Raw genomic sequence first — 13,417 nt, 5'->3', positions numbered from 1 at the left:
GAGGTTTTTCTAAAAAATCAAATTGTCTATATTTGATGGGCAGTTTACGGGCTCCGTAACACACGGCGCACCGTACCTGTTTCACACTCGGGTGTGCTGACACGAAAGCGTTTGGTACTGATTCAGGGACAGTAACACTTAACGACGAGAGAGTAGAGGCATCTTAAAAAATACAAAAGGAAGAGGGGCTCCCGAGAGCAGGAAAAGCAGAATCACCTACCAGCTCCACGCGTCCGAAGCCTCCGACGCCGAGGGTGTCGATGATGTTGAAGTCAGACAGCTTCAGGTTGGCGAAGAAAGCAGCTTCGGCTTCGTATCTGGATTTTTTGATGCGAAAAAATGGAAATTTCTTAGAGGTGCAAACACGAGAACCACGCACGACCGACCCGGAATGACAGGACTGTGGTACAGGGTTTACCTGTTCCAATTCCATCTTGCTTCTAGAGTCTGGGCTTCCTCCCAAGCATAATTGGTCCCCGTTGTGCAGAAAAACCAAGATTTGCACTCGTTTCCCAAAGGAGGATAAGACAAAGGACTTGGTGCCTGCCGGTCAGGGGACTGAGACGGCCCGTCACCCAGTCAAAGGTACATCGCAGTGTTTTCCTGCGCGTCTTCTTGTGAGCACGGATTGTTGGGGTGGTTCTTTTTTGGTTTTGTTTTGGAATTTGTGGTTTTGTTTGGTTTTGTTTTTGCCGTTCAGCTTTTGGATGGCAGTGTCTCATGAGTTTCCCCTATCCACAGGCTGGCAGTGGCTCCTATAAGTATTTATTAAAAGCAGCAAGATCACTGAGGTCTCTGGGGCGACATCACAGCCAGGTTTTAGGAAAACAGATCCGAAAAGCGGAGGACTGATGTGCCAATGTCTGAAATGGAGGATTTCGGAAGCATATTCCTAAAAGCGTTCCTAAAAAGTATCTCCCCTCCGTTTATGTTTACCCACTGCCTCTCAGCTCGTAATCCCAGGGCCTTTCTGTTTGCCAGTTTCTTATATGAGCGGTGTGGAGGAGCAAGGAGGGTGCTCCAAAGCCTAACTACGCTCCGGGCGCATCTGACACATGCGAGTGGCCAAAATAAGCTTCTCCTCATGAGACAAGTGAATATGAGAGGCTTAAAATATCTTCTTGTTAAAGGCCCTACTATTTTTAGAAAGGGCAGGAAGGCCTAACAGTGAAGATGACCCTCCCTCTCACTCATGGCAGGTCAGGGAGTAATTCAGCTGTCTCCAAAATAAAGTATTTGCATAGCTCTGTGTAACCCATGACCTTCAGCCAGCCGGTACCTGATTTGGCCTGGGCTATAGATAGATCTGATGAATGCACTTGAGAGGATGATCCTAACCCCGCTCGTTTATGTCAGTTTTTGGAGAGAGTCCCCCATTGGCACGCTTGGCGGTAAGCCACGCGGCATTTTGGCTATTCCTTTATCATCAAACACAAAAATTTAGACTCTCCACTCGGGGGAAACGTGAAACATCTTTCCAGGTGAGGTTTTAGCATTCTCCAAGTTACAACCACAGTTCCGGTTTTTTAACAAGCCTTGACAGACTCACGCGAGGGTACCAACAACCCAGTTGTCATTGTTGGCTGGTTGTGCGACATCAACCCCCTCTAGCCAGCCTCTGGGCTGCTGGCGACCCCTGATGGCTTGGGTGGACGTCTCTCACTAATCACACAATCAAAAGATCAGCATAGTGATGCTGGAGACGGTTGGCTCGAATGGAACATAAGCAGCAAATGTGCATTTCTGGCATTCCAACTGGCCCACGACTTTTGGAAAATTAAAACTCCATCCCATTTAAAGGGCCAGTGGCAGAATTTGCTTCAACAGGTGCTTTACAAGGACATCTGTCGGGATCAGACCCTGAGACCCTGTGACCGTTTGTATGTGGTCAAGCATTTCCTGGAGGGCTAGATAATCAAATTCTAAATGAGACTGTTTTTGAATAATCCTATGCTCTTGCTGGATTTGGAGATCTCAGATACGAAAAGGGGAAACTGAGGCTATTTTAATGCCATTTTACATATTTGAAGTGTGGTGTGCTGACAATTCCCAAAGATCCTCCCGGACTCTCACTCTTGGGCTCTGTCAAGCTTGGCTGGTGATACATCTATACAAGTGATCTTCAGCCCCTTGTGCACACCAGAACCCCCCCGAGCATCTGCCAGAACCCATGTAATCCAGGTCCCACCACAGACTGAGTGAATCAGAAAACTCTGGAAGCAATACCCAAATTCCCGTATTTTTTTTTTTTTAAAGCTCCCTCGCTGATTCTGATGTACAACAGACATTGAGAACTATAGGTCCAGCCTCTCTGAAAGCCAAAGGAATTAACTGTGGGAGCATTTTGGGGAGGATTAAAATGGCCCTGGGGAATCAGGAGCTGCCTAGTGAGTCTGGGGGTGCCGAGGGTGTTGGGGACTCTTACAACTTGTTCCGGGCTCCTGCCCTCTGATCCTAGACTCACTGAAGTGACCAGTAGTGGCTAACACAGCTTAAAAAGAAGGAACACTGCTAAAAACAAAACATACAACCCCCCCCCAAAAACAAACAAACAAAAAACCCAACAAAATAAAACAAACCCACACAAATCCAGAATGCAGAAGTCATAAGGTAGCTGCTTTGTGTTTGTGTTTCTACAGAAAAATCCTCTTGACTTTCTTTGTTTATACGCACTCTCTGATTAATTACTGATGGTAATCTCCTTAATGGCTTTGGATATATTAAATCTCATTTTAAATAGTAGACATTTTCTCTGTAGCCATTAAAATCCACCTAAACATATACTGCTCCTTACACTGAAAGCGCAATTAGCGTTAAAGAAAATATTTCATGTTTTAATGAAAAGAGGTTGGTGACATTGTAATCATACTTTGCTAATTACTTGGCTAATATCACTTGGTGACTTTTTAAAATACTACCTAGAGGGATGATTTTATCTAGTGGTTGGTGAGATACATTTTGAGGGGCCTTTGGATAATGTGCTCTTGATGCTCCATTTCATTCTGTTTGCATCGGGTCCCAATTCTCAGAGAAATCAAACAATGTAGCAATACTACCACAGTGGGTTTTATTTTTTCTTTCCCACCAAGGACATGTTAGTTGCTCAATATTGTGTGTTTATTTCTCATTTAGATTATTCTTTATGGACAAGAGTGATATCTTTTGTAAATTTTAATTTTATTTATTTTTAAATACTTTATTTAAATTCAATTTGCCAATATATAGTATAACACCCAGTGCTCATCCCATCAAGTGCCCTCCTCAGTGCCCATCATCCAGTCACCCCAACCCCCACCCACCTCCCCTTCTGCAATGCTGTTTGTTTCCCAGAGTTAGGGAGTCTCTCATGGTTTGTCTTACTCTCTAATTTTTCCCCACTCAGTTTCGCTCCTTTCCCTTCTAGTCCCTTTCACTACTTTTTATATTCCACATATGAATGAAACCATATGATGATTGTCTTTCTCCGATTGACTTATTTCACTCAGCCTAATACCCTCCAGTTCCATCCACGCTGACTTGCTCACAGAGACCCTTTTCCTTTCTGAATTAATAACTGGAAATCACCACGGGAAGGGACTTCTGTAAAAAAGTTAAACTGGATGATTTAGCCTCTTCAGGTACCTACACTTGTTCATAACTTGGAGACGCATTTTCATTCTTTCTTTTCTCACAGGGATTATTTAAAGAGAATTTGAATCCATGGACTTTTCTCAGAGTTGGTATAAGTTTGATTGGGAAAGGAGACTAAATAAATTGGTTAGGTAATGGGTGGTGTTCTATTAAATACATTTCTTTTGCTTGAAGGAGGTCAATGAGGAACCCATATTCCTGATAGGGTGCCCTAACAGGGTTCAAGGAATTAGGCCCAGCTTCATGCAATTCTAAAATTCATCCATACAACAGCGCTCATGAAAGGGACAGTTGCGAAGTGCTAGGGGAAATTCATACCAGTAAGAAAGTTCTCCACATCTGGTTGCCTAAAATCTAGAAAAGGGTACAAAGTATATTTTCTAATGGCCCTCAACTTAGTTTGAGATACTGATTTTTGAAAATAATATTGTTATTATTATTTTAGTATGGGGTGAAAGCTATAGATCCTCTTCTCAGAAAAGCACAAATATCGACAAGCCTTTTTTGCATATGTCAGGGAGCTTACAAACCCCTAAAATAGGTCAACACCACAAAAATGACTATACAGAAAGAAATTAATTGTGTTGGGTGAAGGAGACAGAGATAATGTATCATTTCGCAAATAGTCTTGACCATAACATTCAGCCGGGGCTCTGGGTGATTAGGATCCAAAGACAACTGCTCATCTATACAGGGTGTTTCACTTTAAATAGTGAAACACTAAACTTTTTTTTTTTTAAGAACTGATAAAAAGGAACAAAATTGTCCAGATGCTCCCTGACTTCTTTTCCCCTCATTTTCTGCCTATATACCAAGAAAATTCTAAAAGTGATGAAAACGTATAGCTGTAGGTGTGAAGAGAAGAGCAAGGCATATGGGCGGAGCCCAGAAACAGAATAATCCTGGAATAAGCTCAATCTCTCTCTCTCTCCAACTACCTATCTTATAGGATTAAAATGCCCTGTTTTTAGGAAATAGAAAATAATCATTTTTGGTTTTCCAATCTTCCAATATTACCAGCTTCCACAAAGCCATGGAGTAAGAATCAGGTGTCCTTCATTATTCACAGTTGTTTTTCCACTGTTGCCGTATGTCCATGAATCAATGGGGTCATCATCCCAAACCAACAGAATCAGGCTCTATACCTTAGGAGTGCCCATTATTCTTAAGAATTCTACTTTCTCTCTCTCCCTATTAGAAACCATATAGGATGATTCCACCAGTACAGAAATGTATGGAACTTTAAATTTTATCTTTTTCTTGATATTAGAACAGCACTCATAGCTCAGCATTATTTTACAAAGCAGATTGTATTACGTGCATTTTTAAAGTAAGTGTCAAGGATTCAAAGGAACGTAATAGTTCCAGATGGGTTACAAAAGCCAGGAATTAGGGGCCAATGGAACCAAAGGCTACTGTGGACCTATATGCTTTAGCCCCACTCATCTATAATCCACATTGCTTCAGCAGTCTACCCTAAGAGTCTCCAAGGAAAATCAAATAAAGTCTTAGCATTTCCTAATCCACCTGGTGAGGAGTTATCATGGCTTTGCCTGAGCTCATCTGCTATTGGGTGTATTTTTGTTTCTTGTTGGTTTTAGTTTTATCAGTTCCTGGGAAATCCATAAAAATGAAATGCTTCCGTCAACACATGGACTCTTATCTATGACTAATTTTCTTATTCCATAACTTCAATAAGTAAGATGAGATTCAATCAAACAATGTCTCCTCTGGACTTAAAAACAAGAGCATCCTAGCATATATCCAAAGTTAATGACTTGTGGCCCTGGCTTTGCCAGTGACTTTGTACTTCCAAGTCATTTAACATTTAAGCCTTTCTAGGAATATCAACAAATTTACATTTAATAAGGACGAATTTTATAACTCGCCAGAGTCCCTACTTAAATGTCCAGATAAATGCCTAGAAATCTTTCTTTTTAAATTTTATGTGATCAAAGAGCACGGAAATCTATAAACATATACAGAAATAGTAAAAAAGCAGATAAGAACTTTCAGGAAGTGAGCCTTAAAGCACAAAAGACACATACCTGGTCTACAATACAACCAAGATATAATGCTGACTGTCTTGTGAATAAACATTTAATTTGGTTTGCAGAGCATTACGCAGCAGAAGTTCCTGCTTCCATAAAGCTTGGCTCTTTGAGTAATTTGTAGGTCTGGTAAAATAGAAATCCAGCCAGAAAAGTAACTTTCTAGAGAGAAAGTAGAATTGGAAACTGGAGCGATAACATTTGCACATTTAACATAAATGTAATTTAGGCTTAAACTGCAATGCTACTTTAACTGTGTATGTAAAGAGTTTTAGTAAGGATACATCCTTAGTCCCTTGATTCTCAAATGTTTGGAGTTAGATAATCTTAGTCACTAAAATAAAAATGAGTAGTTTTTCTTAAACCTATCCCCAAGCTATCAATCATCTCTTAGTAATTTCTTTATAAAAATTTTCATTGATAACTAAATTTTAAAAGGGGGATCTTTCAACTTCATCAGAGAATGGAAGGAACCATTTTATAGCTTAAGGTTTTGGACAGTTATTTCCTGTTGAAAGAATCGTGTTTTTCAAAGAAACATTTTATGAAATCCCTGTTAACTTAAGAAACCTTATTTCTAAGATTCTAAACAAAAAGGGATGGGTTCTCATTTATTTGGTCATAAGACACATAGGTAGAGTTGTTCCCATAGTCACTCTTCTTTAAGTAGTAGTGGCAAAAAACATAAAAAGTTTAAAAGTAATTTAAAGAATATAAAGTATTTCATTATGTCAATTTTCTCCAGAAAGTGTAATCTCATCTTCAGGGAATCTGAGATAACATTACTTTGCTCTATTTCAAAAATTGTGGTTTTCAGGAACACAGAAATTTTTTTTAGTACTCTAGTCATGAAATAGTTCTACTTATTTTTCAAATACATTCCCTTGAGGAGATACGGCCAACAGGAATACACAGGAAAATTGCATTTCCCATATCTGCTGAATAAGGATGATAGTAATGCAAATATTCTGCATTTAGAAAGCACCTTTCTTCCAAGGACTTTAAATTTCTCTCGTTTAATTTACCCTCCCTGATTCTCTGTGAAGATGGGATAACAAATATTTTTACTTCTCTTTCGCAATGGGGTGGACCCGTCGTTGATAAGTGGTTGGTTTCAGTAATTAAATAGCAGAAGTAGAGCTAGAATATTTGTGCAGGTTTCAAATCATGGCGTGTTTACAGTTGCTCCAAAAAAAACTTAATTTACTTTATCTACCAAGATAGTAGAGAATCACACAATCATAGAGGTATCTTTGTCTTGAAGTCCAAAGATACTAATATGGTTCAAAATCTAGACTAACACCACGGGGAGCTCAGCTAATTCAACCTCTGCATTTTTAAAAGATAAAAAAACTAATTTCAGGGATGGTAAGTGACTTAGCCAAGGTTCCAAAGACTCAGAGACACAGACAGATGTTTTGATTCGCGATCTTTTTTACTCTCTGATTCTTTTTCTATAATACTCCGATAATTGAGAAACAAAGGCAAATGTAAAGTATGTTTAAGTAATATGGTACAATTTATTACAATGGGGACTAATTTTAAGGTTAAGATTAAACTTCCCATTTCTTTCAATATTTTCACCAATATATATTGAACATGACCTGTAAAGAAAAGTCTTTGGATAGAAAAGAGAATTTTCTACTTCAGGGGCAAACTTGGGCTGTCTTTACCCATCTTTTCTTTAGAAACTTAGGCTATGGGGGCACCTGGGTGGCTCAGGGTGTGATCCTGGGATTCTGGGATTGAGTCTCACCATCGGGCTCTCTGCAGGGAGCCGGCTTCTCCCTCTGCCTGTGTCTCTGCCTCTCTTTCTCTCTCTCTCATGAATAAATTAAAAAAAAAAAAAAGAAGAAGAAGAAACAAAATGAAACTTGGGCTATGGCAAACAGAGTCCTCAGGGAAACTGAATGAGAATTTTGCCCCACTGGGTAGTTCTCTGAAGTGGCAGGAGGCAAGAAGATGAGGACAAAGGGACTTCCCTGAGACCTGAGTTACTGGAACCGTAAAGGCCAAAGGGATAGTCATTTTCACCTATTTTATTTGCCCTGCACCTCACCTCCCTGGCCTTGAGAAGTTTGATCTTCACCTTAAAATTAGTCTCCATCATAACCTTCACAGAATCAGAAGACTGAGCTGGGAGCAGGAGGACTAGGGCTCGAACAAACTACTCAGGGCCCACTTGGGTCTTTGGACTCAGAACCTTTGCTGCGCAAACCCTCTAGTCTGTTTCCCCTTCATCCCTGAAGGAGTCGGCCTGAACTCAAAGGGACAGGGGACACACAGTCACAGTGGACCAACAGATAGAAGGACAGTAAAATGCAGCGTATGGCAAGAAGAAGATGAGAAGAAACACCACCCTCCCAAGCTGCTGGGGACTTAATAAAAGGACGTGAGCAGGGATGGACCCAGCACAGACCTGGGCAAGATGTTCCCTTTTCTGTAAAGTGAAGGGTTGGCACCAGACATGTTTACAAAGCTCCCTTGCAGCTGGATGGTTCTGGGATGCCGAGTGTCCTGAGCCATACTTTGCAGGAAGCCCTGACACCCGCAGCTACCCTTTTCTTCCTCTGGTTCCTCTTCCCCAGCAGGCCCTCTAGTCCCTGTCTCCTGGAGCTCCTTCCTGCAAGGGGGTCCTGTTCTCAGCTCCTGGTGTGCAAAGGAGGCAAGCAGGAGAGCCCTTTCCCCAGCTGAGATGGCAGCCTGGAAGGACAAGTGCTGCTGTCTAGAATAGATCCATAAATACCCGGCACCCGAGACCCTAACAGACTCGAGGCTCCCTCTTGGCCAGCATTCCTATCAGGATTACGGTTACAAACAGACTTGATAAAAGCCCTGGGATTTGGGGCCAGGCAGCAATCTTTTACAGTACGATGTCCAGGTCAAGGCTATATGGATGTTAACGATCAAGGCTAAGATCATATCGCAACAGGTAAGGACCAGGGACACAAGCCCTGAGTGGAAAAAGCTCTGGACTTGGTGCGCTGTGAGCTGGTATTGTTAAGCTGCTTTCCTTATGGAGCAGACCCAGGCTGCGGCCAGGATTTGGCTCCATCCAGGCCCCATATATCCCTGAACTGAAAGCCCAGGACCAGCCCCAAAGAGCCTCAGTGAGAGGCTGGAGGAGCCTACCCACCTCGACCCATCAGGGCAAGGCCCTTTCCACCAATCAGGACCAGGTGCGTTATTTATCTATTTTTTTTCTGTCCCCCATTAGCATAGTGGAACCCAGGTGGGAACTTTCTCTGCAGGAGCAGTCTCCCTCTCTGTTTAGGGAGGCCAGGTAACTCTCCTCTGTGGGTGCTGTTCCTCCTTTCAGTTTGATCTGTCATCCCAATAAAGCTTCGCCTGTGCCTTTGATTTTGAGGTCCTGCCTCCTTTCTACGTTGCAGGGCCCAAGAACCCAACCCTGGCAACCACATGCGAATTTTAAAGAACCACTAGTGTTCGTTTGTACATGCACAAGTGACAGACACCTGTTACGTAGCCCACGAGCATCACAGGGGACCGTGTCTCCAGTTCTAAATAGTGATTCTCTCGTGATCTTTGAGAACACCACCCATACTTGACCTGGGGAGAGCAGCCTGTACATCTTTTCCTTCGTAGAGAAAATATTAAGTAGAAAAAAAAGAAAATGAGGCAAAAATTTTGCTACGTCAGGTTGCTTAGAAATAGGAAGGGGGTGTTTATCAAATGAACTCAAATAAACCTTTAACAAATAAACCTCAGGAAATACCACGCATTTGGTATCAAGTAACAGTCATCTGAGTGCGGAATCTGGCCCCGTTCTGTGGTGCAGCCAATACAGCTGAATGGGTTTGGGGTGTTTTTCTTTCTTCTTCTTTATTTTTTTTTCTCACTGATATCCATATTTTTATTCAGATTTTCTTAGTTTTTACCTAATGTCCCTCTTCTGTTCCAGCATCCCTCTCAGGCTGCCACATGCCATATTACATTTAGTTGTCCTGTCTCTGGAAATTCCCTTTGGCTGACGAAGCATCTCAGACTTTGCCTGTTCATCATGACCCTCAGAGTACTAAAGGATACTGGGCAGGTGTTTTATGGAATGTCCCTCAAGTGGGGTTTATCTGATATTTTCTCACAATTTTGCTGGGGTGAGAAGTTTTTTTGGGAGGAGGACTACAGAAGTCAAGGGCTGATTTCATCACATAACAAGGATACATACTGTTGCTACCACTTAGCGCTGATGATGCAAACTCCGATTATGTGAGGGAACTCTAGTTTCTTTTTTTTTTTTTTTAAGATTCTATTTATTTATTCATGAGACACACACACAGAGAGAGAGAGAGGCAGAGACACAGGCAGAGGGAGAAGCAGGCTCCATGCAGGGAGCCCGACGTGGGACTTGAACCCAGGACCCCAGGATCATGCCCTGGGCTGAAGGCAGGTGCTAAACTGCTGAGCGACCCGGGATCCCAGAACTCTGTAGTTTCTAACACAGAACACATGACTAGAGGAACCACTAAATGCAAAATGAGCTGTATTAACATGTAATCTTCTCCATCATTTTTACCCTAGAAATGTGTCCTCTTCAAGATGGGATGGGTTCAACAAGGCACCACACAAATCCGTGCTACTAAGCTTTCTGCACAAGAATCCCAAAGGGTCACAATAAAAATACACCGCTGAGGATCTGGGCGCAGATGGATGTCATATTACAAACTGGTATCTTCCCACACGTTTTTATAGTGCTGAGAAGAACTGACACCCTTAAATTACTGCTTTTCTTATTCACAAGTATACCAAATTATTGCCATGATTGTTTGCCTGAGTACACGTCTTACTTGTCACGGATGCTTAGAACTAATTTCTTTTAAAGATTTTATTTATTTTTCATGAGAGACACAGAGAGAGACGCAGAGACGCAGGCAGAGGGAGAAGCAGGCTCCCCGCGGGGAACCCGATGTGGGACTCGATCCCAGGACCCCGGGATCATGACCTGAGCAAAAGGCAGACACTCAAGCACTGAGCCACCCAGGCGTCCCTATAACTAATTTGAAATCACATTTCATGTGAGTTATACCACTGATTTAAATACACACTGTTATAACACCTAAACTGGCCTTTGCTTCTGGGTTTGCTTATATTGATCATTTCTCTGTGCTTGTGACAATGGTTTTTAAAGAGGACTATGCACTAAAAGACGCCATCGTTGAGCGATTCCATTAGAACGGTGAGCGAATTCTCCCAATACTAGGTTACGAGGACTTTCTTCTGTGTACATAATAAAAATGATGCATTTATCTTGCCACTCTATGAACCTCCTGGTATACAGCCTATTGGATAGGCTCAATCATTTCCTCCCTTTAAAAATAATTAGTGAAAAATAGCGAATAAAATGAAAATTAGGAGGGGCATTCGGATCTATTATGGTTATTCTTTGTACTACTTAATAGCCATAGAAGGTTGTTGTTGTTGTTGTTTTTTCCATGTGTGATTTCCTTTACTTTATGGATTTTCTATGGCTACAGTGGACCTTTTGGCTACATCCTATTCTCAATTCTCCTTTGGTGATCTCCTTTGTCCTCATCCAAGTTATGAACTTTCTCTCAGAAGTTAATAACTAACAGATTTCTGTGGCCTCGATGGATTCATTTGGTCTTGCAAGAGCTTGTGACAATAGATCAAGCTGTATTTGTGAGGAGAGCATCGCCTCGACTTGTTGCTGCTTGTTACTGGGCATGCAGCGTGGATGCTGAATGTCCACTTGAGGACACCCGGTATCTAATTGGGGTCTTGGTCTGATTTATGCTCCTGTGGCTCTGCGGGCATAACACAACGGCAGAGAGGAAACCTCTCTCCTGGCCCATTCAGAATAGGCAATGGCTAGACCGGGGAGGAGAGGAGCCTCCGAAACTTGTACCATGTCCTGGCATCTGCAAGCCATCAGGGGACCCAGAGGGTGGGGCTGCAGAGAGGGGGTGAGGGGCTCTCTCTCTCTCTCTCTCTCTGGATGGGAAGCTGAAATACATACTTTCTTCATTTCTACGGCACTGGCGTTATTTCGCCAGGCACAGGAAAAACTGAACAAGACCTCAACGCAAACGTATAAAATATGAAGTAAACAAACTGAAGTTGAGAAAATCAGATTATTTTTTTTAGCAGTGATTACTCCGCTTTTACTGAATATCCGAAGGACGTTTCAGTGGTAATGGAATCACACTATAGTACTCTTTGCGCAAAGAGACCACTTAAGAAACGTAATAGGAAATAGATGCGAGATGGTCTTTTAAAAAGCAGACGCGTTGACATTCTGGTGCCCAAACACCCACTGCTATATGGATAACTGCTTCAGAAACAAGATTCCAAATACCCACCATTTGCTTCGACGTGGATGGACCTGGAGGGTATTATGCTGAGTGAAATGAGTCAATCGGAGAAGGACAAACATCATATGGTCTCATTCATTTGGGGAATATAAAAAATAGTGAAAAGGAATAAAGGGGAAAGGAGAAAAAATAAGTGGGAAATATCAGAAAGGGAGACAGAACATGAAAGACTCCTAACTCTGGGAAACGAACTAGGGGTGGTGGAAGGGGAGGTGGGCGGGGGGTGGGGATGAGTGGGTGACGGGCACTGAGGGGGGCACTTGACGGGATGAGCACTGGGTGTTATTCTGTATGTTGGCAAATTGAACACCAATAAAAAATAAATTTATTAAAAAAAAGAAAAAATAAAAAAAAGAAACAAGACACCCACGGGCCCTTCTTGCTGAAGTTGGGAGAACCAAAGCACCACACAGACCGCAAGGTGACCCTGACTGTGACAGAATTATTCAGCTTGCACAGAGTTACCTTTTTTTTTTTTTTTAAGTCTCTAAATTGTATTCCAGCCTATGCCTGAAACTGAGAAAAAAACTAAAAATCTCTATGCTTTTTTGCAAGATACATGATTTGAAATAGTTTCATAGCCACGATTGCTAACTTCTCGAGTGTCACGTGCTAGCTGGAAAGTAACACCGTAAAAAGAGCAAAAAATGAACAGAAAGAAGGCTGACCAGTTTCCGGTTTCACGCAGGCCTTACCAGGTCTTTCTGGAATACATTTATGTATAGCAGCTGGGTTCTTCCTATTTTTAAATACGACAGTGTAGAACATTGCTAGGCTATTTGTTTAGAAAAGACCTTTCTTAGGCGACGTAATACATGAGATTTGTTATCTAACACAACAGTGGGTCAAGAATCTGCTGATAAGGAAAAGATCCTCCAACACTTAGTTTAGGTTTTAGGGAAAGTAAAGCTAAGTGGGTACTTCTCGACGTCCAGGATCTCGTTGGGACACACAGATGAGGATGACTAGGTCTTCAATCGTGATGCCCAATAATCTAGCGCCACCTAGGGATGGGGGTGTTCCATGAAGAAGGACATTGTCCAGATTATTGAAATTTTCTCTCTTCTGTTTACCACATGGACTCTCCCCCCCATTAAAAAAAAGAATCAATATTTCTAGAATGGATTATCTTCTTCCAAATCATTTAAAGCACAATTTATTGAACACAGTACAGTGTTCAGAGGATGACTCCCCACCATCATTCCCAATAATCCCAATAATCAACTGCTGCTACCTCTACTGAGGATGACCCCCCAACAACACTGCTACCTTGGAATACTCGTTGTTACTTGCTCAGTTTTTAAGTATTTTCTCTTGATAGAGTCAGGGAGTCTCTTATCTCCCATTTCTGACCCACGTACTACTCGCTCTATTACGGACTGGCCA

General features: G+C 42.0%; 1 protein-coding gene across 8 annotated transcripts in view; it reads right to left on the bottom strand.

The window, feature by feature from the left end:
• Window positions 1-13,417, bottom strand: part of PRKG1 (protein kinase cGMP-dependent 1) — a 1,198,973-nt gene that overhangs the window by 52,606 nt on the left and 1,132,950 nt on the right. For all 8 annotated transcript variants that reach the window (XM_072803730.1, XM_072803729.1, XM_072803732.1 and 5 more), the window contains one exon: window positions 221-317. In XM_072803730.1, coding sequence (XP_072659831.1) covers window positions 221-317 — 97 coding nt within the window. The remainder of the gene's footprint in view (window positions 1-220; window positions 318-13,417) is intronic.

Source organism: Canis lupus, chromosome 27 (assembly GCF_048164855.1).
Source record: "Canis lupus baileyi chromosome 27, mCanLup2.hap1, whole genome shotgun sequence".
Classification (NCBI taxonomy): Eukaryota; Metazoa; Chordata; class Mammalia; order Carnivora; family Canidae; genus Canis; species Canis lupus.
Note: the sequence above shows the minus strand (reverse complement) of the source record. Positions and strands in the feature narration are given on the sequence as shown.